At 44.1% G+C, this 15,321-nt stretch overlaps 1 protein-coding gene across 2 annotated transcripts in view; it reads left to right on the forward strand.

Moving 5' to 3' along the window:
* The window catches only part of LOC124041396 (inositol polyphosphate-5-phosphatase A-like), a 300,331-nt gene that overhangs the window by 207,618 nt on the left and 77,392 nt on the right, over positions 1 to 15,321 (forward strand). For both annotated transcript variants that reach the window (XM_046358921.1, XM_046358922.1), the window contains exon 9: positions 13,693 to 13,777. In XM_046358921.1, the coding sequence (XP_046214877.1) occupies positions 13,693 to 13,777 (85 nt within the window). The remainder of the gene's footprint in view (positions 1 to 13,692; positions 13,778 to 15,321) is intronic.

Here is a 15,321-nt window from a genome sequence, read left to right on the forward strand (position 1 = left end):
CCCTGCGGCCTTGTGAATGTTGACGTGTTTAAAGGTCTTGCTTACAGCTATGGAGAGCGTGATCACACAGTCGTGTGTATGTTTCAGTGTTACTTGCCTCGAAGCAAACATAGAAGTAATTTAGCTCATTTGGTAGGTTTGTGTCACTGGGCAGCTCGCGGCTGTGCTTCCCTTTGTAGTCTGTAATAGTTTGCAAGCCCTGCCACATCTGACGTGCATCGGAGCCGGTGCAGTACGATTCAATCTTAGTCCTGTATTGACGCTTTGCCTGTTTGATGGTTCGTCGGAGGGCATAGCGAGTTATCTTATAAGCTTCCGGGCTCCTTGAAAGTGGCAGCTCTACCCTTTAGCTCAGTGTGGATGTTGCCTGCCATCCATGGCATCTGGTTGGGGTATGTACGTACAGTCACTGTGGGAACGACGTCATCGATGCCAGTGACTGCCATCGGAAGAATCCCGGAACATATTGCAGTCTGTGCTAGCAAAACAGTCCTGTAGCTTAGCATCTGCTTCATCTGACCACTTTCTTATTTACCGAGTCACTGGTGCTTCCTACTTTAGTTTTTGCTTGTAAGCAGGAATCAGGAGGATAGAATTATGGTAAAATTTGCCAGAGGGAGAGCGTTGTATGCTTCTCTGTGTGTGGAGAAAAGGTGGTGTATAGTTTTTTTCCCCTCTCGTTGCACATTTAACATCCTGGTAGAAATTAGATTTAGGTTTCCCTGCATTAAATCAAATCAAATGTATTTATATAGCCCTTCGTACATCAGCTGATATCTCAGTGCTGTACAGAAACCCAGCCTGAAACCCCAAACAGCAAGCAATGCAGGTGTAGAAGCACGGTGCCTGGGAAAAACTCCCTAGAAAGGCCGAAACCTAGAGAGGAACCAGGCTATGTGGGGTGGCCAGTCTTCTTCTGGCTGTGCCGGGTGGAGATTATAACAGAACATGGCCAAGATGTTCAAATGTTCATAAATGATCAGCATGGTCCAATAATAATATGGCAGAACAGTTGCAACTGGAGTAGCAGCACGGCCAGGTGGACTGGGGACAGCAAGGAGTCATGCCAGGTAGTCCTGATGCATGGCCCTCCGAGAGAGAAAGAAAGAGAGAATTGGAGAGAGCATACTTAAATTCACACAGGACACCAGATAAGACAGGAGAAGTACTCCAGATATAACAAACTGACCCTAGCCCCCTGACATATAAAATACTGCAGCATAAATACTGGAGGCTGAGACAGGAGGGGTTATGAGGCACTGTGGCCCCATCCGATGATACCCTCGAACAGGGCCAAACAGGAAGGATATAACCACACCCACTTTGCCAAAGCACAGCCCCCACACCACTAGAGGGATATCTTCAACCACCAACTTATCATCCTGAGACGAGGCCGAGTATAGCCCACAAAGTTCTCCGCCACAGCACAACCCATGGGGGGCGCCAATCCAGACAGGAAGATCACATCAGTGACTCAAGCCACTCAAATGACGCACCCCTCCTAGGGACAGCATGAAAGAGCACCAGTAAGACAGTGACTCAGCCTCTGTAATAGGGTTAGAGGCAGAGAATCCCAGTGGAAAGAGGGGAACCGGCCAAGCAGAGACAGCAAGGGCGGTTCGTTGCTCCAGAGCCTTTCCGTTCACCTTCACACACCTGGGCCAGACTACATATGACCCACTGAAGAGATAGGAGGCCTGCGTCTTGTGACCGTAGCGTACGTGTAGGTATGTACAGCAGGACCAAATCAGAGAAATAGGTAGGAGCAGTAAAACCTTGAAATCAGCCCTTGCCTTAACAGGAAGCCAGTGTAGGGAGGCTAACACTGGATCAATATGGTCAAATTTTTTGGTTCTCGTCAGGATTCTAGCAGCCGTATTTAGCACTAACTGAAGTTTATTTAGTGCTTTTTCCGGGTAGCCGGAAAGTAGTCTAACCTAGAAGTAACAAAAGCATGGATTCATTTTTCTGCATAATTTTTGGACAGAAGGTTTGTGATTTTTGCAATGTTACAAAAGCTGTCCTTGAAATGGTCTTGATATGTTCGTCAAAAGAGAGATCAGGGACCAGAGTAACGCAAAGGTCCTAAACAGTTTTATTTGAGACAACTGTACAACCATTAAGATTAATTGTCAGATTCAACAGAAGATCTCTTTGTTTCTTGGGACCTAGAACAAGCATCTCTGTTTTGTCTGAGTTTAAAAGTAGAAAGTTTGGAGCCATCCACTTCCTTATGTCTGAAACACAGACTTCTAACGAGGGCAATTTTGGGGCTTCACCATTTTTCATTGAAATGTACAGCTGTGTGTCACCCGCTTAGTGAAAGTTCAAATTATGTTTTAAAATGACATCCCCCAAGAGGTAAAATATATAGTGAAAACAATAGTTGTCCTAAAAACTAGGTAGCCTAGTGGTTAGAGCGTTGGACTAGTAACCGGAAGGTTGCAAGATTGAATCCCCGAGCTGACAAGGTAAAAATCTGTCATTGAGCCCCTGAACAAGGCAGGTAACCCACTAGGCCGTCATTGAAAATAAGAATTTGTTCTTAACGGACTTGCCAAGTTCATTAAAGGTAAAATAAAAAATAACAGGGAGAAAACCCATCAAAGTTCATTTCAGTGGGATCGATATGTATTTGTTTATATGCAGAAAAGCCAACAGACAATGACAAAGTAGGCATATATCTTTATTTTGAATAATTTTGATGTGTCAATATGAAAATACGACAGATGCTTTCAAACCTGGCATTTCTTAATTTGTCTATTTTTAATATTTAAAAGTAATAACCTCAATAATCATAATGGAATGCCATGATATTAATGATGTGTAATGGCTTGTTTCAAGTAGGTTTTCATTAAGAAGCATAGCTATGTAAAAAAGTGATGGTTATGTTGGCGACCGTGTACAATGGCCTGGCCAATTACCGTCATCTCAAATTCCAAGACTGTCACTGCCCTTTACTTTTGTTAGAAATCTATTTATTTTTACAGACTAACTTGTATTTTCATTGTGGCCCATTTGGCCCTAGGACACTGAGACACATGGGTTTGCAAACACAACTTTTAAACTAAAGAAATGTTACTGTCTTTAAGTGACCATTCCATTGGCCACTTGCACCACACAAAAAAATACAGGGGGAACTATCCTTGTAGTTGAATAGTGTTCTTTCAGTCTCTTGAAGCTTGTCTGTTGGAAGGTCAATGATGACATCGTGAGTGTTAACTCCATCCAGCCACCAGCATCCCCCCACAACAAACAAATTTTCCCAGGCTGCTGTCCCCCCACTCTCCCCCCTCCCCTCCCCATCGCTCCTATTCTGCCTGGTCTGTGGTGGTGCTTTATGATGGAGGACTAGGAAGGAACCCACCACCGAGTGCCTTCTCTTTTTACAGCCTCATAAATGTATTGTTTTCAGGGGTCTGGGAAGGAGTCCACCCTCCACCCAGAGATTTATCCCCCCCGATTAGCGAGGTGCTAGCATCCCGAATCATTAATTACACAAGTAGGCTTGCAGCGCTACTGCCATAATCTTAATTTCTTATCTCTCCTCTGTTAGATGGGGCCTCTTAAGTAAATGATTAGGTATAGGAAGTAAATTATATGTCGCTTATGTGCGTTTTAAATGCACTTGGATGCCGGTTCTGCTGTAGATCTGGAAGCATTCCATGAACCTAGGATCTGGACTCCATGAATCCTCCCTAACTCACACACACAGCTCTATATTACAGTTGAAATCAGAAGTTTACATACACCTTAGCCAAATACATTTACAATCAGTTTTTCACAATTCCTGACATTTAATCATAGTAAAAATTCCCTGTTTTAGGTCAGTTAGGATCACCACTTCATTTCAAGAATGTGAAATGTCAGAATAATAGTAGAGAATTATTAATTTCAGCTGTTATTTCTTTCATCGCATTCCCAGTGGGTCAGAAGTTTACATACACTCAATTAGTATTTGGTAGCATTGCCTTTAAATTGTTTAGCTTGGGTCAAATGTTAGCCTTCCACAAGCTTCCCACAATAAGTTGGATGAATTTTGGCCCGTTCCTCCTGACAGAGCTGGTGTAACTGAGTCAGGTTTGTAGGCCTCCTTGCTCGCACACGATTTCTCAGTTCTGCCCTCACATTTCCTATGGGATTGATGTCAGGGCTTTGTGATGGCAACTCCAATACCTTGACTTTGTTGTCCTTTAGGCATTTTGCCACAACTTTGGAAGTATTCTTGGGGTCATTGTCCATTTGGAAGACCCATTTGCGACCAAGCTTTAACTTCCCGACTCATGTCTTGATGTTGCTTCAATATATACATACAATTTTCCTCCCTCATGTTGCTATCTATTTTGTGAAGTGCACCAGTCCCTCCTGCAGCAAAGCACCCCCACACCATGATACTGCCACCCCCGTGCTTCACGGTTGGAATGGTGTTCTTCGGCCTGCAAGCCTCCGCCTTTTTCCTCCAAACATAACGATGGTCATTATGGCCAAACAGTTCTATTTTTGTTTCATCAGACCAGAGGACATTTCTCCAAAAAGTATGATCTTTGTTCCCATGTGCAGTTGCAAACCGTAGTCTGGCTTTTTTATTGCGGTTTTGGAGCAGTGGCTTCTTCCTTGCTGAGAGGCCTTTCAGGTTATGTTGATATAGGACTCGTTTTACTGTGGATATAGATACTTTTGTGCCTGTTTCCTCCAGCATCTTCAAGGTTCTTTGCTGTTGTTCTGGGATTGATTTGCACTCCTTCTCACCAAAGTACGTTCATCTCTAGGAGACAGAACGCATCTCCTTCCTGAGCGGTATGACAGCTGCGTACTATCGTTTGTACAGATGAACGTGATACCTTCATGTATTTGGAAATTGCTTCCAAGAATGGACCAGACTTGTGGTCTACAATTTCTTTCTGAGGTCTTGGCTGATTTCTCTTGATTTTCCCATGATGTCAAGTAAAGAGGCACTGAGTTTGAAGGTAGGCCTTGAAATACATCCACAGGTACACCTCCAATTGACTTGAATTATGTCAATTAGCCTATCAGAAGCTTCTAAAGCCATGGCATCATTTTCTGGGATTTTCCAAGCTGTTTAAAGGCGCAGTCAACTTAGTGTATGTAAACTTCTGACCCACTGGAATTGTGATACAGTGAATTATAAGTGAAATAATCTGTCTGTAAACCATTTTTGGAAAACTTACTTGTGTCATACAAGAAGTAGATGTCCTAACCGACTTGCCAGAACAATAGTTTAACAAGACATTTGTGGAGTGGTTGAAAAACAAGTTTTAATGACTCCAACCTAAGTGTATGTAAACTTCAGACTTCAACTGTACCTCTGGCTCTATTACGTACTGTGGGTTTCTGGATTTCTCTCCTTTCTTAATGTTCTGTGACCATGTCCCTACAGGGCCTTTGGAAAGTATTCAGACCCCTTGACTTTTTCCACATTTTATTACGTTACAGCCTTATGCTAAAATGTATTAAATTGTTTTTTCCCCTCATCAATATACACACAATACCACATAATGACAAAGCAAAACCAGGTGTTGCGGAATGCTTGTGCTTCTAGTTCCGACAGTGCATCAATATCTAACAAGTAATCTAACAATTTCACAACAACTACCTTATACACACACATGTGTAAAGGGATAAATAAGAATATGTACATATAACTTATGTACGAGCGATGGCCGTGCGGCATAGGCAAGATGCAGTAGATGGTACAGAGTACAGTAACATTATATAAAGTGGTATTGTTTAAAGGGACATGTATTACATCCGATTTTTAATTATTAAAGTGGCTAGAGATTTGAGTCAGTATGTTGGCAGCAGCCACTCAATGTTAGTGATGGCTGTTTAACAGTCTGATGGCCTTAAGATAGAGAGTCTGAAAAACAGCTTCTGTCACAGCTTTGATGCACCTGTACTGACCTCGCCTTCTGGATGGTAGCTCGGTGAACAGGCAGTGGCTCGTTTGGTTGTTGTCCTTTATGATTTCTTTGGCCTTCCTGTGACATCTGGTGCTGTATGTGTCCTGGAGGGCAGGTTGTTTGCCCCCGGTGATGTATTGTGCAGACCTCACCACCCTTTGGAGAGCCCTGCAGTTGTGGGTGGTGCAGTTGCCATATGGGTCTCACGGTCGCTGCCGGTTGCGACAGAGCCTGGACTCGAACCCAGAATCTCTAGTGGCACCACTAGCACTGCGGTGTAGCGCCTTAGACCACTGCGCCACTCAGGAGGCCGGTGATGTTGTTTCCTACCTTCACCACCTGGGGCGGCCCGTCAGGAAGTCCAGGACACAATTGCACAGGGCGGGGTTCAGACCCAGGGCCTCGAGCTTGGAGGGTACTATGGTGTTGAATGCTCAGCTATATTCAATAAACAGCATTCTTACATAGGTATTCCTCTTGTCCAGATCAGATAGGGCTGCGTGATGGCGATTGCATCGTCTGTGGACCTATTTGGGCGGTAAGCATATTGACTTTTTTTTTTACCAGGTAAGCTAGTTGAGAAGAAGTTCTCATTTACAACTGTGACCTGGCCAAGATAAAGCAAAACAGTGCGACAAACAACAAGACAGAGTTACACATGGACTAAACAAACATACAGTCAATAACACAATAGAAAAAGTCTATATACAGTATGTGCAAATGACGTGAGGAGGTAAGGCAATAAATAGGCAATAGTAGAAACACTGGCGAGCAACAAAGTACATAAAACAATATGGGGATGAGGTCGGTAGTTGGATGGTCTGTTTACAGATGGGCTGTGTACAGCTGCAGCGATCGGTAAGCTGCTCAGATAGCTGATGCTTAAAGATAGTGAGGGAGATATAAGTCTCCAACTTCAGCAATTTTTGCAATTCGTTCCAGTCATTCGCAGCAGAGAACTGGAAGGAAAGGCAGCCAAAGCAGGTGTTGGCCTTGGGGATGACCAGTGAGATATACCTGCTGGAGCGCTGCTACGGGTGGGTGTTGTTATGGTGACCAGTGAGCTGAGATAAGGTGTAGCTTTACCAAGCAAAGACTTATAGATGACTTGGAGCCAGTGGGTCTGGTGACGAATATGTAGTGAGGGCCATCTGACGAGAGCATACAGGTCGCAGTGGTGGGTGGAATATGGGGCTTTGGTGACAAACAGGATGGCACTGTGATAGACTGCATCCAGTATGCTGAGTAGATTTGGAGGCTATTTTGTAGTTTTACAAGGGTACGTTTGGCAGCGTGAGTGAAGGAGGCGTTGTTGTGAATTAGGAAGCAGACTCTAGATTTAATTTTGGATTCGAGATGCTTAATGTGAGTCTGGATGGAGAGTTTACAGTCTAGCCTGACACCTAGGTATTTGTAGTTGTCAGAACCGCCCAGAGTAGTGATGCTAGTCGGCCGGGTGCGGGCAGCGATCGGTTGAAAAGCATGCATTTAGTTTTACTAGCGTTTAAGAGCAGTTTGAGGCCACGGAAGGAGTGTTGAAGCTCGTTTCTAGATTTGTTAACACAGTGTCCAAAAAAGGGCCAGATGTATACAGAATGGTGTCGTCTGCGTAGAGGTTGATCAGGGAATCGCCAGCAGCAAGAGCGACATTGTTGATATATACAGAGAAAAGAGTCGGCCCGAGAATTGAACCCTGTGGTACTCCCATAGAGATTGCCAGAGGTCCGGACAACAGGCCCTCCGATTTGACACACTGAACTCTGAGAAGTATTTAGTGAACCAGGAGAGGCAGTCATTTGTTGAGTCTGCCGATAAGAATACGGTGATTGACAGAGTCGAAAGCCTTGGCCAGGTTGATGAAGTGGGTCTAGGGTGACGGGTAAGATGGTATCGTTAACTAGTCTGTCAAAGTACTTCATGATCACCGAAGTTAGTGCTACGAGGCGATAGTCATATAGTTCAGTTACTTTTGCATTCTTGGGTACAGGAACAATGTGTAACGGGGACCGCGTACTGTTAACAGCTTAGCTTCCTCCACTGTCCGACTGCCCCATACTGTGCTCAAACCAGTGATCCTGCTTCGCATGCACATGACCGCCCTCCTTGACAACGTTCCAACTTGTTGAGCCACCCAAAAGGTACCGATTGGATGGCTCCATCCATGACATTTCAAGCTTACGGCATATTCTTAACTCTTAACTCTATGTGGTGCATTACATCACCACATACTAAGTAGTATGCAAGTGTGGATATTGGGACTGAGTTCATGACTGCACAAATCCCATGCAAAGTATAGCAGATGCCCACTCAGTTTTCTCCTGTTTTTTAATTTGTCAGATGTTAAATGAATGACTAAATGTTTATCATATTTTGTGGATGGGCCACACTGACTGGACCAGGCAAAGAGTATTCTTTCCCCCAATTCTCCCTAGTAAGTGGTGCACCACAGAGCAGAGAGAGAGAGACACAGTGTTTAATTTGAGTTTAGCTGCCAGTGATGGGAAGGACTTGCAAGAGGTATGCTTGTAAATTAACATTTGATCAAGCTACGAAGCCTTTCCTTCTTGATGATTAAATAAAATGTAAATGTTATTATTCTCTGTAATTCTAACCACCTAGCAATGATATTAAGTTGGCTTCAGCTAGCCAGCTAGATATGTGACTGGGTGATCGGGAACCTAACTAGCACCAAGCCACTTCAGGCTATCAATCAAGTTAGCTGGCAAGGTTGCAGGAATTTAGAAATACAAGAAATTACTAAATGTACTGAATAAAACTCACATTCCTTTCAATCTTTTACCCAGATTTTAGCAGAGAAGCACATTTTAGTTCATTCAAAAAAATGAACCACCAGTCAGGAGGTTACATACTTAGTTTAAATGTAATCTGAGAAATGGAATACCTAGTCAGGTGCACTCAACTGAAATGTGTCTTCAACATTTAACCCAACCTCTCTGAATTAGAGAGGTGCCGGAGGCTGCCTTAATCAACGACCATGTCATCAGGGGAGCAGCTGTTGAGGGTTAACTGCCATGCTCAAGGGCAGAACGGAAGATCTTTCTACCTTGCCGGCTCAGGAATTTGAACCAGCGACCTTTCAGTTACTGGCCCAATGCTTTTAAACGCTAAGCCACCTTATGATATGTATTGATGTGTGTTATGTCATTTGGATGTAAGGTGTTTGGTGGGGGTGAAATCAGGGATCTGTGCAGACCAGTCAAATTCTTCCACACCGATCTCGACATACCCTTTCTGTATGGACCTCGTCAGGCTGAAATGGGAAAGGGCCTTCCCAAACTGTTGGAAGCTCAGAATGGCATTGTATGCTGTAGCGTTAAGGAGCCTGGCCCAGACCATTATTCCTCCTGCACTATGCACTGGGGCAGGGAGCGCTCTCCTGGTATCTGTGGCAACCTTTACACCACTCCAGCTGACGCTCGGCCATGGAAACCCATTTCATGAAGCTCCAGACGAACAGTCGTTGTGCTAACGAGGACTCACGTTCTGTGAGCTTGTGTGGCTGAGCCGCTGTTGGTCCTAGAAGTTTCCACGTCACAATAACTGCACCTACAGTTCACCGGGGCAGCTCTAACGTAAGATTTTTGGAAAGGTGGTGTACTGTCAGTCACTGAGGATGTGTTCTCGATTTTATACACTTGTCAGCAACGTGTAGCTGAAGTAGTAGATTCTGATTTAAAAGGGGTGTACAAATATCTGTAAGGCCCTGCAGTACAGATTTAGCAACAAAGGGCAGCTACTGGTACAAAAAAAATATACATTGAATATCCCTTTGAGCACAGGGAAGATGTTAATTACACTTTTGAGTCACGATACAGGCATCCTTCCTGAATTTCACCATGAGGCCAATGGTGACTTGGTGAATGGCACAACACTAACCTATTTGACAGTGAAAAGGAAGCCTGTACAGAATTGAAAATACTCCAAAACATGCATTCAAGGCACTACAATAAACTGCAGAAAATGTGGCAAAGTAACTTATTTTCAATGACAGCCTAGGAACAGTGGGTTAACTGCCTGTTCAGGGGCAGAATGACAGAATTGTCCCTTGTCAGCTCGGGGGGTTTGAACTTGCAACCTTCCGGTTACTAGTCCAATGCTCTAACCACCAGGCTACCCTGACGCCCCAAAAATGGCTGTCCAACTATGGAGTTTAGTATACAAAGAAACAGAACAGAGCTAAGCACAGGCAAAAAAAAATCATAGAGGAAAACCTTGTCTGCTTTTCAACAGGCACTCATATGCAGTGGAGTTACTTACCAAGACATTGAATGTTCCTGAGTGGCCTAGTTAGATTTGGCTGAAGTCTGTCAATACATGAAAATGGCTGTCCAGCTATTAACAATCAACTTGAATGTGCAAAGCTCTTAAACTTAACCAGAAAGACACAAATGTGGTACTGACTCCGGTAGATTGGATATTCATTTTTCAATACACATGTTTTGTCTTGGTCATTATGGGTTATTGTGTGTAGATGGGTGAGACATTTTTAATTGAGGTTGTAACAAAATGTGGAATAATTTCTGAAGACACTGGATTGCTGATGCTTTGTATTGTCACAAACCAGCTTGAAGTTCCGTAACAAAAGGAAGACCAGAACAACAAAATAAATACCATTGTTAATTGTGTGTAAGCAGTAGTGTTTGGGCATGCATAAATGTGATAATGCAGGGTGTTGAAAGGTGCCAAAGCATACAACCAAAAGGCCACAAAAACACCAATAAAGGTGTCTGCATGGAGAGAGTGTCCTCCATGAATGGTGAAGTGGTGTATTTATCCCGGGCCCAGGTGTTTCCCATGTAGCTGACAAACCCCCCCCCCCCATAAAACCGGTGACCGACAAGGACCCCGAAACATACCAGCCTCTGCGTCCCAAATTGATGGTGTACATGTTCACACTTCCGTTTGCCCCAGCCAACCGCAACCTCCCCAGACCTCAGCAACCTTTGTGCACAGGAAGCAATGTTTAAGAGGAAAGAAGAAAACGAGACCAGAAGCGACAGAACAATACCAAACAATGATCAGTCACATAAACATTCAGGGACAGGGCGTGTCAGCAACAAGCTCCAACGAAAACATCCCAGGGTCCTTATTACATTTTGGCAACATCAACGTAACAGAATTGACTACGTTTATCACTCATTTCAATCTTGTAGTGTTCAGCAGCTGTTCTTTGGTACTTAATTCTAACCGTTCCTCTGATGGAAAGCGAATTAACTAGTCTACATTAGACGCCATAATCAGAAGTAAATACATTTCTCTTCCCGCTCTGCTGACTACACCAGACCACAAGAGAAGTGACAATCACACTAGGCACCACAGAAGAGAGATGGAGCTTCCCCAAAACCTACAGTAACACAACCCTAGTCTTCGTGCAGATTTGCCGTGGGTAATTACGCACCGTAGCACGCTGGCAAGGAAATAAACCACCCAGCACGCTGGCAGATTACCCCAAGCCACAAATGTGCCCCTGAGACAACAGCTCAGGCCACAGACACCACACAAATAAACAAAATAACCATGCCCAAAGTTCACGAAAATGAAACACGTCGCTAAGCCTAACAGCAAAAAAAGGCTATAGCTCCGGGTAGTAAGTGTCACTACCCTACCCAAATCTCCCACTGAGGTACACAGACAATTGTACTCACCCAGACAAATGTCCCAGCAGCAAGTAGAGCAAGAGTCTCCAGCTTGGGCAGGGGCCTGGAAACTACCTAATATACTCTTCAATGCAGCACACAACCAACTATCCACCGCAGTGGCAAGTTTCCCTAACAAACAAAGGCAACCAATACTGGGCACCAAACACAAACAAGCTGTAACAAAAGATGCAAACAAAGCACCTACAGAGTTTAACATTAACGCCACGTTTTCGCCCAAACACAATACCTTCAAGATCCCGGATGAGCCCCCACTTGTCACGAACCGTCTCGAAGTCCGTAACAAAAAGGGAGACAACGTGGAGATTAGGAATAACAAAAATATATTTATTAAGTAAACTAAATACAATCTACAATGGTGTGTGTAATCAGTAGTGTAAGTGAGTGTTTTGCATGCATAAATGTGATTATGAGGAGTGTTGAAAGGTGCCAAACCATTCTAAAAAGAAATATTTTTAAAAAAGCCACAAAAATACCACAACAAGATCTATAAAGGTGTCTGCATGGAGAGAGTCTCCTCCATGAATGGGGAAGTGGTGTATTTATCCTGGGAAGCACCCGGGCCCAGGTGTGTCCCATGTCGCTGACGACCCTCCCGGCTCCGCCCACCGGCAACCTAAGAAGGAAAACGAGAGCAAAGAGAAGAAATACGGCAGACAGAGTGGGAGGGTCGTCACAGTATAATTCAATTAAATGTTTCAAGAACAAAATTACATGTAACTATTTAAATAATTGTAGTGAGGACAGTAACATTAGTAATCTCAAAAGTGCAATATAATTTAAAAGTATGCATCAAAAAGTGTTTGTAATAGCATAAATGTGGCAAAACTAATGTAGACATTAATACATGCATATACATTACTTCCAAAATATTTTTGCAGGCATGGTGGCTTCAGCACATCCCCCTTTCTGTCACCTAGATAATGGGTGTATGACGCCTCTGCAGGCACACTCAGTCAGATCTCGTCATATGCCATTTGGAATAGCATGTTCAAATCAACTCAATCACAAACTAGAACATATACTGACCCAAAACATAAATGCAACATACAAAATTGTCAAAAAGTTTACTGAGTTACAGTTAATATATGGAAATCAGTCAATTTGAAATAAAATCACTATGGATTTCACGTGACTGGGTGGGCCTGGGAGGGCATAGGCCCACCCACAATCAGAATTGGTTTTTCCTCACAAAAGAGCTTTATTTCAGACAGAAATGCTCCTATGCACCCCCCCTCTGACGATCCTGCAGATGAAGAAGCCGGATGTGGAGGTCCTGGGCTGGCATGGTTACACGTGGTCTGCGGTTGTGGGGCGTGTTGGACGTACAACTGCACATTTTAGAGTGGCCTTTTATTGTCCCAAGCACAAGGTGCACCTGTGTAATGATCATGCTGTTTAATCAGCTTCTTGATATGCCACACCTGTCAGGTGGATGGATTATCTTGACAAAGGATAACATTCTCACTAACAGGGATGTAAACACTTTTGTGCACAACATTTGAGAGATATGGTTTTTGTGCATATGGAACATTTCTGGGATCTTTTATTTCAGCTCATTACGCACTTTACATGTTGTGTTTATATTTTTGTTCATTGGAATTTGAGACTTCCACAGTTTGATTGTGATACCTCCGCACATTGACTCGGTACCCCCTGTATATAGCCTCGGTATTGGTATTTTGTGTTAGTTTTAATAAACATTTTTACTTTAGTTCATTTAGTAAATATTTTCTTAACTCTATTTCTTGAACTGCATTGTTGGTTAAGGGCTTGTCAGTAACATTTCACAGTAAGGTCTACACCTGCACATGTGACAAATGTGATTTGATTTGAATAAAAACATTTGAAAGGCCCCAATCTGCACAAACCTATTCACGTTAACTGATTTTTAGTTGAATATTGCACATTGTTATCCACAGGGGTGCAAACGTCTTGCAAGTGTTGCAACCACCAGGTGGTGGTGTACACCTCATAAATAAAATGCCCTGAGGCAACCAAACACTAAGGCCCAGCAGAGAGTCCCATCAACAGTATACAACTCCACTTGGATCAATTCACTTTTAATGACAAATACTTTTCATGTTTTTCAGGATCACTGACCAGCGGTTTGAGAAGGTGCCATATTTTGTCTTTGGGGACTTCAACTTCAGGTTGGATACAAGGCAGGTTATCGAGGTAAGCACATTGATGCATGTGTTGCGAACATATCAGTTAGTGTCTACACTATATGTGGTTCGGCACATGCACCTTGACATGGATAGGTGTTGCTGATATCTCTCTCTCTGTGTGTGCACAATTTTCTAGGGTTTTGTGGGGGACAACAGCCATCACAGTTATCGCTCATTTTCACCCCTCCACTGTCGTTGGCCCAGCTGTCTTTGCTAACCAACCCTCCAAGTCCATTATGTTATGGTGCCGTCCCCCTTCACTTCCTCTCTCCCTCTCTTCCTCTCTCCCTCCCTTCATCTCTCCCTCCCCTCTTCATCTCTCCCTCCTTTCCTCTCTCCCTCTCCCCTTCATCTCTCCCTCTCCCCTTCATCTCTCCCTCTCCCCTTCATCTCTCCCTCTCCCCTTCATCTCTCCCTCCCTTCATCTCTCCCTCCCTCCCTTCATCTCTCCCTCCCTCCCTTCATCTCTCCCTCCCCCCTTCATCTCTCCCTCCATCTCTCCCTCCCTTCCTCTCTCCCTCCCTTCATCTCTCCCCCCTTCCTCTCTCCCTCCCTTCCTCTCTCCCTCCCTTCCTCTCTCCCTCCCTTCCTCTCTCCCTCCCTTCATCTCTCCCTCCTTCCTCTCTCCCCCCTTCATCTCTCCCTCCCTTCATCTCTCCCTCCCTTCCTCTCTCCCTCCCTTCATCTCTCCCTCCCCCTTCCTCTCTCCCTCCCTTCCTCTCTCCCTCCCTTTCTTTTGGTGAAAATGCCGCCACATTAGAGTCAGTGTAGTAGTCAGAGTAGTCATTCAGCAATCCTCATCAGGAGATTTGGGGGGCTGTAGGATAACAAGCCATAAAGTTCCACACAGACAGCAGAGCTCCGTGATAAGAGAGAGCCCAGCCACTTGTGGGGGGCCAACCCTGCTCCCACCACACAATGGCACCTCAAATCAGTGGCTCTTTTCAAATTGGGGGGATTGTTAATTTGGGAGAAGTCCCGTTGTCTCAAAAAGGGAAGGGGAAGAGGAGTGGGGCGGAGGGGGTGGGCGGTTGTTGAATGGAGGACTTTTGCTCAAACAATTCAGGAAATACTTCATCCTGTGAGGTAAAGTGAGAAGGGCCTTTTGAGCGGAGAGTGTAGTTTAACCATCGCATCACTAGGGGAGGAATTGAATAGAATACTTAATTGAACGCAGAGGTCATGTGCTATTCCTCGTAGCCAAACATTAAATGAGCATGTTGTTCCACGCTGCTGTGGTCAGCTGCTTTGGTTGTTGTGTGCGACCATATGATGTTTTCTACTGTATCTTATCACATTGATAGATTGCGTAGTCTAGTCTTTCGGCGGTACATTGAATTCCTAAGCCGTGTTTAGGGCACATTAGAGCTGCTGATCATGTGAGAATATTATGCTTTGGAGATAATAGTGATCGCATCACGAAACCAGGACAAAAAAAATGACATGATTTGGGAGATGTTCATTCATAGAATGGTCCTTTGGAAAAAGGATGGTTGACATTTGACACTTGTTTCTAAAAGCATAATTGATCATCAGAGTTGGCATATTTAT

Source organism: Oncorhynchus gorbuscha, linkage group LG08, assembly GCF_021184085.1.
Source record: "Oncorhynchus gorbuscha isolate QuinsamMale2020 ecotype Even-year linkage group LG08, OgorEven_v1.0, whole genome shotgun sequence".
Taxonomy (NCBI): Eukaryota; Metazoa; Chordata; class Actinopteri; order Salmoniformes; family Salmonidae; genus Oncorhynchus; species Oncorhynchus gorbuscha.